At 36.8% G+C, this 22,817-nt stretch overlaps 1 protein-coding gene across 3 annotated transcripts in view; it reads left to right on the forward strand.

Moving 5' to 3' along the window:
* tubgcp3.L (tubulin gamma complex associated protein 3 L homeolog) overlaps positions 1–22,817 on the forward strand; it is a 56,349-nt gene that overhangs the window by 12,099 nt on the left and 21,433 nt on the right. For 2 of the 3 annotated variants that reach the window (XM_018247188.2, XM_018247190.2), the window contains 11 exons: positions 1,014–1,225; positions 2,911–3,086; positions 4,025–4,143; positions 5,719–5,844; positions 6,826–6,894; positions 8,642–8,774; positions 11,275–11,441; positions 17,421–17,531; positions 18,655–18,757; positions 19,675–19,864; positions 21,182–21,317. In XM_018247188.2, coding sequence (XP_018102677.1) covers positions 1,014–1,225; positions 2,911–3,086; positions 4,025–4,143; positions 5,719–5,844; positions 6,826–6,894; positions 8,642–8,774; positions 11,275–11,441; positions 17,421–17,531; positions 18,655–18,757; positions 19,675–19,864; positions 21,182–21,317 — 1,542 coding nt within the window. The remainder of the gene's footprint in view (positions 1–1,013; positions 1,226–2,910; positions 3,087–4,024; positions 4,144–5,718; positions 5,845–6,825; positions 6,895–8,641; positions 8,775–11,274; positions 11,442–17,420; positions 17,532–18,654; positions 18,758–19,674; positions 19,865–21,181; positions 21,318–22,817) is intronic. The other variant, XM_018247189.2, reaches the window with a different exon arrangement.

Raw genomic sequence — 22,817 nt, forward strand, 5'->3', positions numbered from 1 at the left:
ATTCATGGCACTACCAGTATGGTCGTATTATGCCAAGTAGGTCCTTTGATCAACAGCACTAGAAGGGTTAAGGGGGTAATATAATAATACCTGTTTAACATAAGCCTAATCACTAGGGCTAGTACTCCACAACAGACAGGTTTTTGTAGACGTTTATTTATTTATTTATTTATTTTGTGCCTTTTTCACACAAAACTCGAATTTTTTCATATTTTTGTCCGAAATAGTTGGATTTTCTGGCTAATTCCAGGGCATACCACAGAATCTTCCAAATAAGACAGGGACCTTTTCCATTGACTTAAATACAACCTAGGTAGTTCGGAGATGCTGGATTTTTAGATTCTGACTTTTTCCATCTTCTGGGTATAATAAATCTCGAAAAATTTTAGTTTTTTTTTTCCCACTAAAAATTAAAATTTTAAAGTTAAAAAAAAGATTTTCGCTTTTTTTCTGTTGTTTTGTAATAAAAAACCCCCTTAATGTAAATGAGTTCACCTAGAGGGACTCAAGTATTAACCAGAAATACCTTCATTAGAATGTCTGTTTATTAGCCTACTACACTGGCATGAAATACATACAATTGTTTATTTTTCCCTCCTTTACAATAGACATACAATTGTTAATTTGCCCTCCTTTACAACAGACCTTTAAGGAGGGCATACACTGACCTCAATTGTACATTAACTGGCAAATAATGTCCTACAGGCCATACCCATGCAAGGCCATGTTTGCATTGTTTATTTCTTTCGGGTCAACTACCCGAATGATCAGAACAGCAGGAAATGAAGAGGAGCTCCAGAGATGCAGCTCCTTTTGCCGACCTTTCATAAAACTAATGGAACATTACGGATAAAATCTGCCCAAATCTGGGCATGCATTAAAAGCTTAATATACAAAACAGACAGGCTACAAATGCAGCATGCTGCTTATAATTGTATTAAAGGGTGTGGAATCCCAAAGCAATAATTAATTAAACGGTATATTCAAACCTTTTCCTTGTGCTTTTATTGCAGACCTCTAGTTATGCTGCATTGTTTGCCCAGGCCTTGCCTCGTGATGCCCATTCCACACCATACTACTATGCCAGGCCACAGAGTCTCCAGCTCAGTTACCAGGATCGGAATGTGCAGTGTGCACAGAATGCAGCAAGCATGGGCAGCAGTGGGATTGGTAGTATTGGCATGTATGCTTTAAATGGGCCAACACCGCAATCCATTATTCAAGGGTGAGTTTGTAGGCTGCTGTAATTGTACTGCAAATACTAGCATGCTCATGTAGTAAAAAGCTGATAATGCCGAATATTTTAAAGGCAACAATGGGGAACAAAGTTTTTTTTTTTTTTTTTGCTCTGTACTATAAGGTTTAATGTTGATTAAATTATAATCTTTAAATTGGATAACAAAAGACTTCTCAGGTCCACCCATGATTGTGAGGTTTAATACCTACAGTCACAAAGAAATGAGCCATTATAAGAAACGGCTATTTTAAGCTGTTTTGATTTCATTATAAATATACTTTAGAAACCACTGTTCTGTGGGGGGAAAAGAAATTCACAGAAAAACTTTAACAGGCGTAAAATAAGCCATTTTGCATGTCTCGCGTTAATGGAAATGTTGTTACTAGTTGCAGTTTAATGTGGAAATTGGCAATATGCCTTAAGTGTTCAATATTTGGAAAAGTAAAGTGAGGTGAGGACTAGCCATCTACATAAGTGTTGCTTTCTTTTCTAGAGAATCTCATTTGGAATCCTGTCATTTTGGTTAATTGTTAATGTTATTGACCTGTGCACTTTAAAGTGGCAGTGTCGGGCTACTGCTTCACTGCAAATTATCCCACATTCTGACATGCTAGAATAAAGCCTCACTGTCAAAACTCCTTCAAGAGAAAAGAGTGCATGCTTCATTGCAGGTCCAAACAGCTGATCATGTTCCAACTGTATATGCTGTTGTTTGAACAGTGGCAGATTAAACAGTGTGCTAGCTGTTTAGCTGAGAATGGCTTACCCAAAGTTGCAACACATTTTCTTGGATTTGCTTGCTACACCTGCAGAATTTGTAGAAAAAGAGGCTGTGTGTGGCATTCGCAGTGAGGCAAAAGGACAGTCTATAATTGTACACTAGCAGGAGCCTTACTTGTTCTGCTTAGGGCACTGACAAAGAAATGTATAGGATTATGTAGTCTGAGAGTTGAGTGGTTTCCAGATTTTTGGGGGCATGAGACAAAACATTTGGAATTACTCCCCACCCAAAAAAGTGTCCTGTATGTGTGCACAGGAAGGGAATCTGCAAAAAAAAAAAATTCACACCAAAATCCACCCAGTGACAGACAGATAAATCTCCTGTACAAATGTATGGTGTTGTATTTGGCATATACAAACCACAGCCCTTAGACTGTGTTTTTTGCATTCTCATAACCTCTTGAATCCTGCACACTGCAAGCAGCCCTTATCACTACGCACAACTTAAATCAGCCACAGACAAATGCAGCAACAAAACTTGGCTTTGATTTCCTTGTGAAAGTACATCTGAGGTAAACTCCCAGGACATAGCTGCCCTGTCTGTAACTTCCTCTATACATTGATTGCTGCAGTTTTTTGAGGATGAAGAGTTGTCATTAAAACAAGATGGTTGCCCGGCAGGACAGTCCTGAATAAACCATTGGATCTACTCTACTGCAAAAGGAGGACAGAAAATATACTAGTGCCTTACTCTACATATTTTCTGAAACCAGTAAAACTTGTATATTAAATTTATTTCCTAACATATAGATAAAAAATGTAAGATCATGGAAATCCAATACACAGAACTGTTGTGCAATATTTTGTGGTGATTAAATAGCATATTGAAAAGTGATCTTTTATTGCAGAATCATGTAATGCAGTAATAAGTGTGATGTGGTGTTTTCTTTCAGACAGTCCAATCAAACTCCGAACATGGGAGATGCACTTCGTCAGCAGTTAGGGTCTCGCCTTGCTTGGACTTTAGCAGCTGGTCAGCAGCCATTACAACAAAGCACTACCACCAAAGGCCTTCCCAATACAGTATCACGAAATGTGCCAAGGACTAGAAGAGAAGGAGACTCAAGTGGTGAGAAAAGATTAGCAGCTCTGTTTTTTGCCTGTTTCGCTAGTGGTTTAGGCTTGGAAAATGTAGGGAATAATTATCTTCCACTGATGACCAGGTTGGGGTTCCATTTGCAGAACTGAATAAATAAATAAATTCACAACATACATTTGCATCATTTTGCAGTTGATAAAATCCAATGGCTAAATCCATATAGGAGGCCATCATTGTCGAATGGCAGTTTTCACCAGTACCACGTTTCAGTATTGCTGGGGATAGAGAAGTGAAAACTTAAATAAATAGGAACACATAGAGGCCCATTTATCAAAGGTCAAATTTCGAATTCATGTGAATTTTTTTTACATGAATATACTCACAATTCGACAGGGAGGTTATTTAAGAAAAGATCTGAATGTCTTATATTCTGTCGAATAGTTCGGACCCGAAAATTCAAATCGTATTCTATTTCGTATTTGTACAAATCAAGTTTTTCTCAAAAAAAACTTGAATGTCAGGAGGGCTATTAACATGTCCAAATGGCTCAACTGACCGTTGCCATTGACTTGTATGTGAATTCAGCAGGTTTTAGGTTGGCAATATTTGAATTAGGACTGTTTCAATGTTTGGGGTGTGATAAATCTCACATTCAAATTTACATTTGAATAGGGGGATTAAAATTTGAATGTGTGAATTTTGACACTCGAAAATTCGAATTTACTATTCGACCCTTGCTAAATCTGCCCCACGGTAATCATTTTTCTCTGGTTAACCATGCAACCATCTTTTTGCACATTGAATACATCAAGTATGTTCTAGTATTTCAGAGTCAGATTAAGTTAATTCAATCCAAAAATCTATTGATTGAGATTCTTTTTTTCATATTTTCCATTATTTTTAGAGCAAATGTACTGTTCCTGCAATAAGCCCAAATTTATGCAGGTTCATTTTTCCTTTTGTCCTAGGGTCTGTCGAAATAACAGAAACATCTTTAGTGAGAGACCTTTTGTACGTGTTCCAGGGAATTGATGGGAAATTCGTTAAAATGTGCAATTCTGAAAACTGCTACAAAGTAGATGACAAGGTAAAAGAAATGAGCTGTGCACTAGTGTTACTGTAAATATATGCTAATGTTATTTATTCACTAAAATCCTGGCTACACCTGGGTTTTAGAGATAAGGAAATGCTAGAACCATTACCCAGAATTAAATAAATATTTCAATATCAAGTCAAAAAGTGTCCTTATGGGAAGTAATTTAAACCATAAGTTATTTTAACCTCCCAAAAACACTTTTCTTCTAATCTTTGACTTAACATTACATTGAAATAGTTGAAATTTTTACTCTGAATGGTTAATGGTTGTTTCTGCTTAATAGAAAGTGCAATGCATTAAGTATTTTGCCTTCATCACTGATAAATATCACCATTGAACAGATATCAGTTTCCAGAAAATTTATCATAAAATGTATAAACTGTGGAATTGTACTGCCATCCAGTGTACACACGGCAGCATTACGCTGATATGCACTGTGATTTTAAGGTTTTTAGATCATATGGCAAAGACAAACATTTTAATTAAGAAAAACCTATGAGTTGTGTCAATGATTATTCGATTTAGGCCAAACTCTTTGACGCTTCCCAAATGCTCAATGACTTTATGACACTTCCCTAATACTTATGATATATTTGTAACCTACTGTAAATAAAATGTTCCCTTTTGTTGAGATGCATAACTAATTTTATTTGCTTTTGATTTGCATTCAGGAATAATGGCGAAATGTTGAGTGTTCAGTGATTTAATATACATATCCTGGGATTTTGTGTACAGTAAAAGAAATTACTTCTTGTAGTAAGAGGGGCTTTGAATCACCAGGCTACATTCTGTAGAATGTGAATGCCCAGTGCTTATGGCAGTCTATCATTGGGAAATAACTGGCAGCGATCCCTAGCTTTTAAATCATTGCTGCACATTATTGTCGACCATTATCATCGACCGACATGACCTTGAAATGCCTTCTGAGCTGTAGCACTGGGGAGAAATTTGCTTCTGATGCTGCTGTGCTTTCTCAACATAAACCCACAGATCTGTATAGGGGAAGGTGACCTGATTAACTGCTAAATAAATCTAGGCAAAAAGCAAGTGTGGGATCTCTGTCTTCAACAGAATATTTGTGCAAGAATTTTAGTCATGCTGTTCAATAAAGCAGTGAGATGACACACCATTCAGTTGTGGGGCGTTGAGGAGTCCAAAGGCAAAATAGTTGCTTTATCCATAGTATTTTGTGTAAATAAGGTTATAATGTATATAGATGCAGGAAAATATCCTGTTTTGTATTTGTAGTCGTTTTAGCATTTATTTGTTTATTCAAATTTCTAATGAGAGCCTGACATTTTTCTCTTTGAAAACCCCCACCCTATGGTTAACTACTGTATGAATCTATACTAATGGTAACGGTGACGATGTTTTCTGGCTGACTGTTTAGGATTGTTTAATATTTAATTAACACACAGCCCATGAATAAAACAAATTATATAGTATTTTGTTGGTTTTCATATGTGACCGATGTTTAGTTAAATAGTCTACAGTAATATAGTAAAATAATTTTTCAATACTATAGTTATAAATCATGTACCACAGAAGTATATTTATGATTTTTAGGTAGCTCTATCAAAATCCTTGAGAGATATTACAAGCAAACTTGCAGAACTTGGATGGCTTCACAATAAAATTAGAAAATACACAGACCAGAGGAGCCTGGATCGTGCATTTGGACTTGTTGGGCAGGTATGTAGATCACTGTAGCTCAATGCCACTACATGAGACTAAAGGTCATATCTATTTTTTAAAATTATTTTTGTACATTTATGCACATGGGGGGGGGGATGTTGCTTACACTCACAGAGGCGTTTTGTATATACAACAAAAGCTTAGTAAATTCATGACCAACTATTATGGGGTGCTGCTGAATTTAGAGAATGCATTTGTCCATGGAAATTATGGGTCAAATCACCCTTGTATCTATAAATTCAAATGTGATATTAGTTATGCCTTAAAATGTTGGTGTTTATTTAACATAGAATTGGCCCATTAGATTTTTTTTATCCCTTCTGCATTACTTTAAAGGAGAACTAAAGCTTAACTCAAGTAGGCTAGAAATATTGTATATTATATTTTGAGCTTCTGTACCAGCCCAAGGCAACCACAACCGTTTAACAGTAAAGATCTGTGTCTCCAAATATGCTGCACGTGCTCTGTGCTGCTGTCAGTTACTTAGCTTAGGTACCCACTCACAATATACAGTACACATATAATATAAATGTCACAGTATAAGGCTGATTAGTATATATAATACAGATACTGACTACATGGTAGCACATAAACCAGATAATTTGCGACGACCCCTAAGCTTCGCTTTTCAACAGCTGCTCAGAGCTCACTGAGCATGTGAGTGTCACAAACACTTTTCAAGATGGTGACCCCCTGTGACAAGTTTGAAGTCCTGGATCATTGCTGCTATTGAGAAGCTGAAACTTTAGGCTGGAGCAATAAGCTCAGTATATACTGTAAAATATGGCATTTTTAGCCATATTAATTTTTAGGGTTTAGTTCTCATTTAAACATACCAAAATCTGTGTATAATTGGTCAATAAGTCTTCTATCCTTGCAGTGCATTTGGCTTATTGTTGTTTAGTAATTGCAAATGTCTCAAAAAATAAATGTCATGAACATATTAGTAAATCATTTTGGTGAATTTTGTCCCTGCAGAGTTTCTGTGCTGCATTACATCAGGAGCTCAAAGAATACTACCGTCTTCTTTCAGTTTTGCATTCTCAGGTAAAGTATAACCAGCCATTTTTGATTTGTAAATTATCTCTGACTGAAAGTGATGAAAACAAAAATATCGATGAATGGGAACTTCGATCCAAACATACTAAGTTTTACATTCATTTTACCGATTTAAGAAAAAACTTGAATCAGGGAATTCGAGGTGAACAACCTGAAAACCCAATTGCTCGAATTATTGTAGCAAAACACACCGAAAACAACCCAAACATCATGAATGCTACAAACCTCTTCACATGGTTCAAAGGACCTCTGCCATTTACGTCTACATGACCTCGACAGGTTTTTGCTAAATTCGAGTTTCGGGGTATAATAAATCTTAAAAAATTCGAACTTTTTTTTAAATTTATTTACAAAATCTGAAAAATTTCAGTTTTTTTTAACTCCCCAAAAAATGTTTGTTTATTTCGTTTTAACCTGAAAATTCGAGTTTGACTGTAAAATACCCTTGAAAAACTTACATTTTTCTGGTTAAATACAAAACTATACAATACAATACTAATAGGTGTATATACAGTATCTTCAGTTTTTTTATGTCCATTATAGCTTCTTTATTTTACTAATTCATTTTTTAAATGAAAATATTTTCTCAAGCTTCTATAAAAGATTTTTTTGACTGAGAATACAGGTTTTGCATTGTTTAAAGGATTGTTTATTGTTTAGGATAGCAGCTGCCATATTAGCTTGTTGTGACATCACTTGCCGAAGTCTGCCAGCTCACTCATAGCTCTGAGCTCAGATTACAGCAGGGAGGGGAGGAGTGGAAAAAGGAGGGGGAGAGGAGCAAACTGAGCATGCTCAAGCCCTATCCCTGGAGGTAAAATGAAAATAGGAAGTCTGATCTAGAAGCCCATGTGTACACAATAGAAGGAAAGAAATATGTGGTGTTTCTTTTGACAGCAGACTCTGAGAAGCATTACTTTGAGGATTTACTGGTGTATTTATACAGACCTTTCTGATAAAGCTTATTTAGTTTTAACCCTTCCTTCTCCGTTAAGCAGCCATTGTCTCTCGCTGGTTGGCTGGCCACAAGGAAGGGATGTAGCCAATCAATCCAGATGTTTCTGGGGTAATGGCCAGTTAAACAGGCCAATAAAATTCTATTCATTGCAGAGACAATGCGTTAATTTCATGGACAGTGAAAATCAATAGATATATCCTTTTTTATCTGCTTTCAAGTTTAAAATATAGGTAGCACACATGTAAAATGTTAATGTTCTCTTTACGAAACTGCTTAAAGGAGAAACAAATCCTTATTTAAAAAAAAAACCCCCACCTCTACCTCACATAGACCCCCTACCTCCTCACCCCCAGTCTAGCTACTACGCCAGGAAAATGCCCATACCTTTTTACTTACCCCTCGGTGCAGATTCAGGGATCAGAGTTCATGGCAGCTATCTTCCGGGTCTTCGTGTCTCCTTCCAGCGCTTCTGCAATTTCTGTCCATTTTGGCGCATGCACAGTTGTTGCAAACCGGGAACTCGCTCCAACTGCGCATGCGCCACCCCGCCAGTCTCATTGTCAGATTACCAAAGACCCGGAAGATGGCTGTCGTGCATTTGCCTGGGGTAACTGCTAGGCTGGGGGGGGAGGGAGGGGGGTCTATGAGGGGTGGGGGGGGTAGGGTTTTTTTTAATAAGGGGTTTGTTTCTCCTTTAAGGGGAGTATATCCACTATTGGTTGAAAGGATAAATGCTGATAATACACTGCTGCAACTGAGAGAACCTTCTTAAATTAGCTACAGGTTGAAGATGATCAAGGTGTAAATTTGGGACTGGAAAGCAGTTTAACTCTTCGGCGCCTGTTGGTCTGGACATATGACCCAAAAATTAGACTGAAGACACTTGCAGCACTAGTGGACCACTGCCAAGGTGAGGGAAAGCTAAATATGTTAAAAAAAAATTACCTCTTCCATCTCACCCTTTAAACCCTCAAATTGTATTGAACACGTAATTGTCCTTTATACAAACAGGTTTTATTTTTGCCTATGTTGTTTGAGATGCAAATAGTTTAGCAGTCTACTTTATTTTCCCTACTGCAAATACTATCAAGCAGCTTGTCTAGTTGATTACAGGTGAAATCAGCCCATGACTTTTAGCATGTGTTTGCACATGATTCAATAACTATATATAGAGAAATGTATATTTACCTGTGCTACAGCCCTACGCTCTACACTGAGCATCTAGTCTGTTTATGACAATTAAGAAGGTTGGATTGTTATTGGTAAAGAATACACAGGTTATAGCATTTCTTTCCTTATTTCCAGACTTCAGTTCTCCTTTGAATATAAGTGCTCTCAAAAATGTTCTGTGTAGTAAGATAACAAGAATACTTTAAATCCATAATAATACTTAAGTGATCTAGAGCTGCAAAGGTTTCTTAGTTGCATATGGCCTTTACTGGCCATATTTTAAAATGCTACTTGAGGCACATGAAAGAAAACAAAATTGTTTTGATGGCAGCTGTCCAATATTTTGTAAATAAAATGATTGTGAAGTGGAATTGTCTAGGAGCAACAACTATGTTGCAAAGTAGTAAGCAAACTTTTATGAAGGAAGTGTGTAAGCATGAATGCTTACGAATCGCAAGTCCAGAGTTTGAGTGCTCACTATTACTGAAAGAAAAATCACACCTACAACGATTTTTCTTCATCTTAAAAAAGGGTTGCATGGATTCCTCTATTTTAGGATTTGGCCAAATCCTTTGTGAATATTCAGATGAATACCGAATCCGAACCCTAATTTGCCTATGTAAATCAGGTAAAAAGTGGAAAGAGAACTATGTGCTGAGTACGTGGTTAAAAATGTTTTGACTTGTTTATGTGACAAAAAAAAGTCACGTGATTTTTTGTATTTGGTTTAGCCAGGCATTTGGATTTGGCTGAATCCGAATCGTGCTGAAAAAGGCCGAATCTTGGCTGAATCCTGCATCTCTAACTTAAAATATGGGTTTCCATTATAAGCACAGGCCTAGTATTACCATGCACAATGATAAGGGTCAGTTGAAGTAGTGGCAAGATTGGATTGTAGAGCTGTAGAAATGTATGCTCTGGAGTGATGAATAGTACTTCACAGCCGCACAGAGATGGAATGATGATTGATAGCCAGTCCTCATTGCCCAACCCCATTAATGTTCTTCTAGTGGAAAGCCTTACACGAATAGTAGATTCACCTCAGAACCTTCATACTATACCTAAGCCAGTGTAAAAAGTGGTCATATGCAGGGCTGGAACTAGGGGTAGGCAGAGAAGGCATGTGCCTAGGGCCCAAAGTTAGGGAGCACCAAGCACATACCTTCTCTGCCTCCTACCCCTAGTCTGGTCCCTTCTCTCCACTCCCATGCCTGACTGTTCCCTCTATTCATGTGCCTATCTGCGTGTGTCGGGGATAGGAGGCAATGCGGCCGGCCAGGTTTCCTAGGGCACCTGGCCAGCCTGGCCGAACACTGGTCATATGTGCCTAGGGGGCCCATCCACTTCCATTATATGGTGCACACAGCCTGTGGACATTTTGAGCTGTATTTAATGTGCAGTTGTGTTGCTGGAGGGGCCTAATACTATAGAAGCAGTATACAATGGGCATAATAGTCATGACCAGATGCTTAACCATTTTTTTCTTGCTATATAGGGAAGATGCTTTCATACCTACTGCAATGATTTCACAACCATCCTTCATCTCTTCAAGAATATTCTCATTTCCTTTTTAAACACATACTACTGTATATCTGTGTTGACCTATTGCTCAATCTGTGTACTTCTTATGCCTTTGAACTTTATTTGATGGCTTGTATTCATTTTGTATTCAATGTGAATCACTTACTGTGATCGCTCATTCCAAATACCTGCTCCTGTATTATTACAGAAATATATAAAATACGACAATTACACTGTTTACTTCAAATGGGTTACATGATTACAGTTTCATTAGTATTTCTTGAGGAAAAAAACACATTCTGCGAACCAAATTTAATACATATAATCATGAGCTCCTTACATTGCAAAAAAACCTATGGTAAACTGATAAAGAAAAACCCTGGCCCAATATGCCTTAAAGGAATTGTTCAGTAAAAAAATAAAAAATGGGGCAAAGGCACATTTCCATCACTAAAGTGGCAGAGATTTATCTGCCGAGCAGGAGCAGTATACAATGCATCTTCATAGCAGGTAAAAAAGGTGTACGTTACACTATTTTATAACTTTTATTTTCTCAAGTGTTTATTATATTTGGATACATTTAATGCTGCTGCTTAATGTTTCCAAATCCTGATCTGCTGTGCAAGCATACATCTCACCTTTGTCTCTGTTAATTTTTTTTCTTCTGGAAATATGTTGTTACAGATGCCATAAAAAAAATGAAATGTTTTATTTTTCAGGAAGGAAAGGAGGTGAATTGGCATCAGCTGTACATGCCTATACGAAAACAGGTGATCCATACATGCGCTCTTTGGTGCAGCACATCCTTGGCTTAGTGTCCCATCCCATCGTTAACTTCCTTTACCGATGGATATACGATGGAGAATTGGAGGACACTTATCATGAGGTATACATTAATACTTTTTTTTTGCTAAACCCCTTTGTAAGGTGCCCTGACAATTTTATTACATTTTTATTATTATTTATGCCAAATCACGCTTATTTTTATTCTCTCATTAGTCAATACTTTGTTTAGTTGTAAAACTAAGCAGACTTGGAGGATCTCTAGATCAACTGATGGTAACCCCTTACATAAAGTAAAATCCATAGTCTGTCATGATCACAATACAGCAAAGTTCCATTGGTCTGATTGCTGAGCGTTGGCTCTCTGTATGGATTAAACATCATAGAGATCCCTTCATAATAGTTTGGGTCCCCCTTTCCTCATTTAAAAAAATACAAGACTTTTTAGAAGGTTGTCTAAAACACTATCCTACAGTTCAGGAACAGTTCAGTGTGAAAATAAAACGGGGTAAATAGATAGTCTGTGCAAAATAAAAAATTTTTTTAATATGTTTGTTAATTTGTTTGTTTTGTTAGCCAAAAATGTAATAAAGGCGGGATTGACTGGATGTCTAACATAATAGCCAGAACACTACTTCCTGCTTTGCAGCTCTCTTTGTTTCAACTGACTGCTTAACAGGCAGTAATCAATCAGTGACTTAAGGGAGGGACAAAGGGGTCATAACCGTGTGCTTTTGAATCTGAGCTGCATGCTGAAGATCAATTGCAAACTCAGATGTCCCATGTGGCCCCCTTCAAGTCGCTGACTAAATCAGAGTTAAGGTCACCATAGACGCAACGATTATTCTTACCGAACGACAGATTTTAAGGAAGCCCGACCAATCCTTCGAAATTATCGTGCGGTTAGTGGGATTCGAACGATCGTACATCTTACGATTTTTCGGCCGACATCTGTCAGGAAATTGATCGGCCAGGTCAAAAAATCTTTGTCGGTCCCAGTGCAATCTATCTATGTTTGCAGGGCCAAGCAGGCAGCTCCCCTTTGTTTTCCTGGCAAATTGGTCTTTTTAGTTGATGGTAAATTCGTACGATCGTTCTGAAAATATCGTGGTCTCACGATCAGGATCTTTTAAAAATCTCAACATTTATGGCCAGCTTAAGAGAGCTGAAAAGCAGGACGTAGTGTTCTGGCTATTCGGTTACACATCCAAACTCTGATTTAGTCTGCGACTTGAAGGGGGGCCACATAGCACATAACTGTTCAGTGAGTTTGCAATTGATCTTTAGGATGCAGCTCAGATTCAAAAGCAACAGATATGACCCCTTTGTCACTTAAGGCAACCTAGGATAGCAAATAATATCCTATGGATTTTCTAATTATTAGAACTGGCTATTAAAGCCAAAGCCATAAATGCTGACACTGCATCATACAGGTATGCAACCTATTATCCAGAATGCTCGGGACCTGGGGTTTTCCAGATAACGGATCTTTCCCTAATTTGGATCTTCATGTCTAAGTCTACTAGGAATCATGTAAACATTAAATAAACCCAATAGGATTGTTTTGCTTCCAATAAGGATTAATTATATCTTAGTTTGGATCAAGTACAAGCTACTGTTTTATTATTAAAGGGAAATCACTTTTAAAAATTTGGACTATTTGGATAAAATGAAATCTATGGGATATGACCTTTCCGCAATTTGGAACTTTCTGGATAACAGGTTTCTGGATAATGGATCCCATACCTGTAAATGCATACGGCCCTTTCCCGTTTCTGCCCAGCAATGCCTCCTACACCCACTGTGCCCATGGGGTCAGTGCAGAATTGGTTTTCAGAGATTTGAGTAGAAGAACTTTACTGGCCTATTGACATCCCTAATCTTAACCCAATTGAACTCCTGTGGAAATTTACCTATGGCTTATGTTTTTTAATGTAATGGTAAAGAACTGGGTAAACTTTGAACATTACTACATATCGGATCCACAGTGTTAGAACATTTAGTAAACAGAAATAACAGTATATGCAGAAAAAAAACCAATGCTCAATCATTAGAGAGAAAAAAAAAATAAAGAAGAAACAAAGGTCATTATTTGCTGATGTACCAATGCATTTCCTGTTCAAGGCTTTGTGATTTTCCTCATACTATGCCAGAAAAGCGAGAAGCAGCATAGCTAATTGTACTGTGATTTCTCATTAAGTATTGGATAAATGCCAAGGCCAAACAAGTGGAAAATATACAGCAGACGTTTTATATTTGTAACAAAGTATTACCTACAACAAAATGGCCTTACTTCTCAACATGTAAATCAGGGATAATCTATGCCCAAAGAGGAATTTATCATTCGTTCACCTTTATTTAAACATTCTTTGATGACGTCTGCCTAGGGAGCAGCCATCAGAATACTTTATCATTTATGAGAATACATTAATATGTTCAACTACAATCTATATAATATATACTTTTTGATCACAGTATCAATGTAACATTGTTAAAGAAGATTTTCCCAAGAAATGTATTTAGAACTATATACAGTCTCTTTGTACATGTATTTTATATGTAGAAATGCATATGGGGCTCTAGGTCACAAATCACAAATGTGTATAATTGACATGGCGAACAAAAAGTACTGGGATGGAAGGATGGTATAAACAACACATTGGATTTTAAAAATGCAGTGTTAACAGTAAGCAACCAACCATTTTACTCAAAGATTATATAGAAATTATTTCTCACCTAACACCTTCTGTTTCTGTTACAACATCAATACCACAAATCTTGGGTTCTTTGACATAACGTGAATTAAGGTTCTTTAATATAGCAACAAACATATAGAATGATATAGCCTACCTTTACTTGAAAAAGTAGGATGAGTAAACTGGTATGCAGGTAACAGAAAACTTCAATACCTCTGAACAATGTGTTTGAGGGCCAGTAACACGTCAAAAAAGCTTTATCTGAATTTAATAGTTAGATTTTTTTGTTTAGTAGCTGCACATAAAATATTTCTTTGTTGCAACAGGTTTATTCTCTATAAAAAAAATGTTTTCTTATAGGTGAAAGCCTTGAATCTGCCCCATACACATAGTTCTTAAAACTATTTTGTTTTAACCAGCTTAGCAGGTATCTGCAACTAAATATGAGCACTACAGCCCTACTGGAACTTGGATGGCAGCCCCTATGACCATGAAGAAGTTTATTTACAAAAAACACAACCTTGTTCCTTTATGCATTTGACTGGATGTCTTGGCTTCATATGTCATATATGTAATATAAAACTCCTATGTAAGGCTAGGCAGCCATGCAAAGATCATGATATGAGGGAGTTCCATGACCTGTATAAAAACACTCTGCCTTTGGCCTCGTGTTTTTATATGGACATGGAACTCCTTGGTAACTTATAATATTGTTATATTTTACAATAGGGGGTACTTTATTTACTATATAATGCAAATGACTTTTAGTAATACTAAATAATACTATACTATATTGGTTTTTGTCACTCACCTCTCCTTTTTTTTTTTTTTCAAGTTCTGTTTATTTATTTCCAACAAACAAGAAAATAAAGTTTAATTACATACATAAAAGGAAAATACATAAACAAAATTGCCATATTTACGCTTCCACTGATTACCTAGGTAGGATTACTCATGGTCGATGTCCGTCAGTAATATAGAGGAGGTAGGAGAAACAAGTGCAATGTGACATTGCTATCAGCCCTTTAGAACCCACGCCAGAACCTCAAACATCACAGTTAGACTATCAGTCCAGCCTCGGACCTACTAATCACCATTATCTAGCTCAAGTATGTACCAAATTATCTAACGCCATCCATGTGCCCCAAATCAGATCAAATTTAGTCGGGCAATTTCTAGAGATATATACTGCCTTTATATGCGGCAAATTAGAATTGACAAGCTGCTTCCACTCCCCGATCCGGGGGGCCTGAGTGTCCTTCCAGTGGAGGAGAATGAGTTTCTTGGCAAAGAATAAGAGTTGGAGGAGTAAAAGTCTGTTCCTGGTGTTTAAGGGTAGGTCCTCTGTAAGACCCAAAAGACTTAGGGGCAGATTCACTAAGGGTCGAATTTCGAAGTTAAAAATACTTCGAAATTCGACCCTCGAATTGAAATCCTTCGACTTCGAATATCGAAGTCGAAGGATTTAGCGCTAAACGTTCGTTCGATCGATCGAAGGATTTGAATCCAACGATCGAAGGAAAATCCTTTGATCAAAAAAAGGTTAGCAAACCTATGGGGACCTTCCCCATAGGCTAACATTGACTTCGGTAGGTTTTATCTGCCGAAGTAGGGGGTCGAAGTTTTTTTTAAAGGGAAAGTACTTCGACTATCGAATGGTCGAATAGTCGAACGATCTTTCGTTCGAATCGAAGTCGAAGGTCGTAGTCGAAGGTCGAAGTAGCCCATTCGATGGTCGAAGTACCCAAAAAATACTTCGAAATTCGAAGTATTTTTCATTCTAATCCTTCACTCGAGCTTAGTGAATCGGCCCCTTAGTGTCGGCGTGGCAATATGTGGAAGGCCCAAGTGGATATGCAAAAAGTCCCAAACATCTTTCCAGTACTTCTGTATATGAGAGCATTGCCAAAACATGTGATAGTAAGTGCCCTCCACTGAACAGCCTCTGAAGCAGGTGTCTGTTGAATTTGGAAAGATTCTCGCCAATCTCACAGGCGTGTAGTAAATGCGGTTAAGAAACTTTATTTAAATAAGCCGGTCCCTGGCAGGTATTGAAATGTCTCTCACTTGACTGAGAATATCCGACCAAGCATCTTGTGGAAATTCTCCCAGGTCCTGAGCCCATTGAGATTTAGCTCTAGCCAGTGGATCCGGCATTAAGTCCATCAGACCTCCATAGAGATTAGAGGTCAGGTGACGGAGCCCTTCCAGTTTAAGAAGTTTCTCTATTCGAGGCTCTCTAAGGTGCACCGTGTTGCCAGGGAATTGTGCCGAAAAGGCGTGCTTAAGCTGCAGATATCTAAATAAGTAGTGATTCGGCAAGTCAAAGTCACTTTTGAGCTGGTCAAATGTTTTAAGTGCATTCCCAATAAGAATATGGCGAAGTTCTGTAACTCTTTTATTCGCCCAAATGCTCGGATCAGGGATCTGGAGAAATTGACCCAGTAGTTTGTTGTGCCACAGTGGCATTGCTGGGGACCATTGATTGGTGTTTAGATATGCCTTCTTTGACACAATCACTCACCTCTCCTTTAAGCTTAAGTATCACATGTATAAAAGGCATATTACCTTGGCTTGTGTGTAAATTCAACATACGTTGGGCTAATTTCTAAACCCTAAGAAAATGTGAACCTAAGCAGTATCTTATGACATCCAATCAGATTTTTGCTTTTGTTGTTCAACATGCAGATTTGTTTCTATAATTTACTGCCCAGTGTATTTATTTCTAAAGTACTGCCCTTTTCTTTCTAACAAGAAAAAATATCAGGAACAGCCACAGTGCTCCTCCAACTCTTGTCATTTGAGTGTTTCTTCATGCAGATCTGTGTAAATCACAAAAAAAGACTTGCCAGCTTAGTTATAGAACACAGTATCAATGCAAATTAATCATACTGCATATTTAATCGGTGGTTAATTTAGATTGATTCTGCAGACTGCATTTGATTGTATGCATCTAAACTAATTGGTAACAGGTACGCGATAGTTCCCCTTTAAATAAACCCAATAGTATTATTTTGCCACCAATATGGATTCATGTAGCTTACCATCAAGTACAAACTACTGTTTTATTATTACAGAAAAAAGGGAAATGTAAAACAATTAGAATTAAGTTCTTATAATGGATTCTATGGGAAATGCCCTTACTGTAATTTAGAGCTTTCTGGTTATGTTATATATCGATAATACATTCCATTCCTGGAATTTTCCGAAAAGCATAAGCATTTCATTTTCTCTGAGGTCTCTTGTGTGACAACCATTACATACTGTTGCATGTATCTAGGCTGATAGAAAAACAATGCAGCGCATATATTTCTTCTATCTCTGTGTCTGAATGAAATATACTTGAATGTGTGGGACATTCAAATGTCTGATCTATTTCTCTTTAGTTTTTTGTTGCTTCTGATCCGATGGTGAAAACAGACCGGCTGTGGCACGACAAGTATTCTTTAAGAAAGTCTATGATTCCATCGTTTATGACCATGGATCAGTCTAGAAAGGTAAGGTTATAACTTCATAAAATCTTTGTAACCGGTTTACTTTTAAGAAAGTTCTTTTTACCCTCTAAGTAATGTCCCTAATTGTAATGTCTTTTCCCTGCAATCACGGATATCCATTTCAAGGGGTATTGCATTTACAGCATTGCGGAGACCTTTTAATGGACTATCCAACTATACCTTGCAACATTGTGCCATCTTGCAATGGATCTTGGTATAGGTTAGTTTACAATATGCAATAAACTGCGCTATGTCTGTTTATACCGGAGTTCTCTTATTCTTCTTATGTCACAAGTTAATGTATAAATACATTTGTGTTGCAATTTTTTAACATGAAATCTATTCCTTATCTTTATTCACAAATGAATATATTTACTCATTTGTCCATAGATTGTTATAGTATATCTGTTCAAGCATCCCATTCATATGGCTCTCCTCCTTAAACCCTGCACATGCAAATGATGTGCCCTGTATCAGTGTATTGCCCGGGTACATGTATGTTTACATGGCTCATGCTTTACTAGTGTAGTCCTGTATATAGTCCCTAGGAATTTGCCAACTTAGTACAGTATAAAGCAGAGTCTATTAGACATATTTTTGGGAAGGCCTTGAAATAATTATAACAATAGTCTTTAAAGGGATGGTTCACCTTTAAGTTAACTTTTATTATGTTATAGAACGGCCAATTCTAAGCAACTTTTCAATTGGCTTTCATTATTTTATTTTTTTTATAGTTCTTTGCAGCTTTCAAATGGGTGTCGTTGACTCCCTTCTAAAAAACAAATGCTCTGTGAGGCTACAAATGTATTGTTATTCTTACTTTTTATTACTGATCCTTCTATTCAGGCCTCTCCTATTCATATTCCAGTCTTATTCAAATCAATGAATGGTTGCTGGGGTAATTTGTACCCTAGTTGCCAGATTGGTTAAGATGCAAACTGGAGAGCTGCTGAATAAAAAGCTAAATAACTCAAAAACCACAAATAATAAAAAATGAAAAACAATTGCAAATTGTCTCAGAATATTATTCTCTACATCATACGAAAAGTTCATTTAAAGGTGATCAGCCCATTTAAAAGTGATGAAATATAAATGTAATTTTTCCATCCTTTTTTGTTCTCTTCAGGTTCTCCTGATTGGAAAGTCCATCAACTTTTTACACCAGGTGTGCCATGATCAAACTCCAGCCACCAAGACGATGGGCAAAAGTGCAGAGTCTCCAAAAGATGGTAAAGTCAATGTTCCACAGCTGATTTATTATTATTATCATCATCATCATCATCATTTATTTACAAGTCACACAGTGCTTTACATTCGATAACAAATGGTGAACAAACAGTAAATAACAAAAACGGGTTTACAGCGTACAGAATGATTAGTTTAGACTTAGTTTAACTAAGTGCTACCAGGAAGTAGAAAAACAAATAGATCTCTATAGAACAGATATTTTGCACTTATTAAACTAAACAAAAGTTGGACCTCTTTAAGGCATGTTGTCATATTGTGTTAGTTCTCTTAGGGAAAACCATGGCAAATGAAACCAAATTATTTCCTTAAAGGACCAGTACCATTAAATAGTCTGTGTCCCATGAGCCTAGACTTTTTGAAGCCCCATTAACAACACTAAATATTATATACATTTACACACCCATTTAGTATGCACTAATGACACATTTATTTCACAATACTTTGTATTTCGATTTTGCAGTTTTTTAATGTTATTTTAAAGTTGGTCATGCATATATATATTCGAACTATAGCACCTGGGATTTTTTCTAATGTGCCTTAAATGAGTAATGCTTAAAAGCACCTGAAAAGCTGACTGAAGGGCACCAAAACCAATTCTTTTATACAGTCTGGGCTGGCAGTGGGAATTTCAGAAGATGCACTCCATGCCATCAGCTTTTGGCTTCGCTGCAAACCATACACAGTATGTGTCTCTGTTTAGGCAAAGATTCAAAGATTGAGAGATGCCTGACAGCAGACATAGGAAACAGACTGCTATAATAACAGGATTTTAGCTTCAAAGATTTTTTTTCTCCAAAACAATGTAGTTTGAGCAGCTACCAGAACACCATTTCCTATAAGACCACAATTATTGTGTGTGTTTTACTTTTTTTTTTATTTTTTTTGCTTTCTCCTATAGCTGCAGACCTTTTCACTGATTTAGAAAATGCCTTTCAAACTAAAATTGATGCTGCATATTTTGACACTAGCAAATACTTGTTAGATGTCCTGAACAAGAACTACAATCTTCTTGAACACATGCAGGCCATGAGGCGCTATCTTCTTCTGGGACAGGGAGACTTCATACGCCATCTGATGGATTTATTAAAGTAAGGCTTTCTTGGACTGATTTACTAACAGGTGCTAAATGGAACCAATCCATTGTTGCTTTAACTCATATTGATCAAAGCTGGTGCAGTTTATGAGCTATTCTTTAAAACATACCTCGCAACTTTCTTGTTTTTCGCTGGACATTCCCAATTTTGAAGGCTTAGCTACAGTCCTGGATTGTTACTGAAATGTCCTAACTTTCACTTTGATCCTCAGCACTGAACAGCCAGTAAAATATACAAAGTTTCTAACTTAATTGGCTTTTGGCAAAGAACCCAGAATACGTGGCAGCTGCACTTAGATACTTTTGAAATGATTTAAGATAAGCAAAGAAACAATTGTAACTATTTAAGCTAAGCAGGTCTCTTGGAGAAACTGACCTGCAGCTTAAAGGAGAATTCAACTTCATTAGTAAAACTATATTAAAGATGTTGCTCCCCTTTGAGTTAACTTTTAGTATGATGTAGAGAGTGATATTCTGAGACAATTCACAATTAGTTTTCATTTTTTATTATTTGTGGTTTTTGAGTTATTTAGCTTTTAATTCAGCAGCTCTCCAGTTTGCAATTTCAGCAATCTGGTTACTAGGGCCTGAATTACCGTAGCAACCATGCATTGATTTGAATAAGAAAAGGGAATATGAATAGGAGAGGCCTGAATAGAAAGATAATTAATAAAAAAAAAATAGCAATAACAATACATTTGTAGCTTTACAAAGTATGTGTTTTTTCAGATGGGGTCAGTGACCTCCATTTGAAAGCTGGAAAGAGTCAAAAGAAGAAGGAAAAAATGCAAAAACTATAAAAGATAAATAATGAAGACCAATTGCAAAGTTTTTTAGAACTGGCAATTCTATAGCATACTCAAAGTGAACTTAAAGGTGAACCATCCCGTTAACACATAAAAACCACAGAAATGTGTTCAAACTTTCATAAACTGCCAAATTTCATAAAAGGAACATGGTAATCAGGGGGTGTGGCCACAAAAGTGGGCACCTAACTCTGCACGGCAAATCTTTTATGTCCCTCTTTCTATTTCCAAAATGTTATGAGATATGCTTGAAAATTATCCCCGTCTAGAATTGCACAAGGTTAATCAGATGTTGCCTCTTTCTTTAGACTGTTATATTGAAGATTGTGTATTTTAACCTGGCTTCATGTTTAATTGAAACATTTGTACTTACTTTATTGTTTAGTTTTCTTTGAGACTTCATCCCTAAAAGACTTTAAGTGAATTCCCTAACACAATCTTTTGTTAGAAATTGACCAGACTCTGTACTGTATACTTTGAAATACTTGTATTGTTTTTCACTCTAGACCAGAACTTGTTCGTCCAGCCACTACTCTGTACCAACACAATCTTACTGGGATCCTTGAAACTGCTGTCAGAGCAACTAATGCACAGTTCGACAATCCTGAGATCCTCAAACGACTGGACGTCAGGCTTTTGGAGGTATCCATTTTTTTCCACGTACAGTCAGTTACATTTTTCAAAATCAGCTATACATAGTTACATAGTTAAATTGGGTTGAAAAAAGACAAAGTCCATCAAGTTCAACCCCTCCAAATGAAAACCCAGCAAACATACACACACCCCTCCCTAGTTTTAATTAAATTCTATATACCCATACCTATACTAACTATAGAGCTTAGTATCACAATAGCCTTTGATATTATGTCTGTCCAAAAAATCATCCAAGCTATATCCATCGAAAGTAAAAAATGTGTTCAGATCCACTCTTCCTACGACTTATCAATTTAAAAAATGCTTTATTACAAGGGCTTATATTTGCACGAGGTGAGAGAGGCAGGTAGTTCAACCGACATGTTGGTCCTTTCACTTTAAAACATGTTTTTCCAAGTCTTGTGAAGTGTGGATCAATCATCTTTTTGGATACTTTTTGACTGCACTCAGACAAAGTGATCCAATTATACAGGAATGCCTGCATTTATATGTATATCCTCAGGTATCCCCCTTAAGCAGATTCCAACAGCAGTCACATACATTAATGGAGTTGGCATTGCTGATTTGGGAATTTCAGAATATTCATGGCATGCTTGCATCTTTTAGACAAACTTACAGATATGGCTGTGTAAATTGTTTTTAAAAAAACAAATTGCAATACAACCCCATTTAACAGAACAGAAAATGGTGAAAATCAGGGAAATGTAAGCTTTAATTGCTCAAAGGGATGGGAATGTGTTTCTTTTTTGTATTAAAGGAAGGAGGATGGGTTGTTTAATGCAATAACCCTGAAATAAATGTGCATGTTTTCTGCCACTATAAATTGCAGGATCGTTACAGGGTGCACGAGAAAGCATTTCGTTTTAGGCATATAACTAAAAATGCTCAATATATTTTGTGTATGTGTAATGAGGAGTAATGCCGAATAATTTGCATGCTGAATTGTGTTGCTTCTATAGTTCATTTCTTCATCTCATAACAACAGCAGTCATGCCCCAGTGACATACTTAATATACGGTATTTGCTTTTTTTGTTTACAATATCAGTGGTTCTGGTTTTTCACAAAGACCTCACTAGAAACATAATTTAAAGTAACTACAGCTGCCTGCACAGAACTTCATGACTGAACTAGAGTAACGCATATAAACATTATCCAATATCCCTAATACATCATGAAGAAGTTCTTCATGTAGATTGGCTTCTGCATACACCAGATACCTGCACAGGCACACTCCAGATCAATGACTTGATGACTGATTTAGAAAAAGGGTATGTTTGCATTCAGTATAGAGGCAGTATGATTTTGAATATATATCAGGCAGTTATACTGCGCCCAATTACCCCTCACCACATTTGCTAGGGCACCTCACTTGGTGCAGGCTGTAACAATTTGTAAAACACTTGTATGTATGTAAAATGCACATGTGTTTAAATTTATTTATTAAGGGGCAGATTTATCAAAATGTGAGTTTAGAGCTTGATAAATAA

This window comes from Xenopus laevis, chromosome 2L (genome assembly GCF_017654675.1).
Source record: "Xenopus laevis strain J_2021 chromosome 2L, Xenopus_laevis_v10.1, whole genome shotgun sequence".
Taxonomy (NCBI): Eukaryota; Metazoa; Chordata; class Amphibia; order Anura; family Pipidae; genus Xenopus; species Xenopus laevis.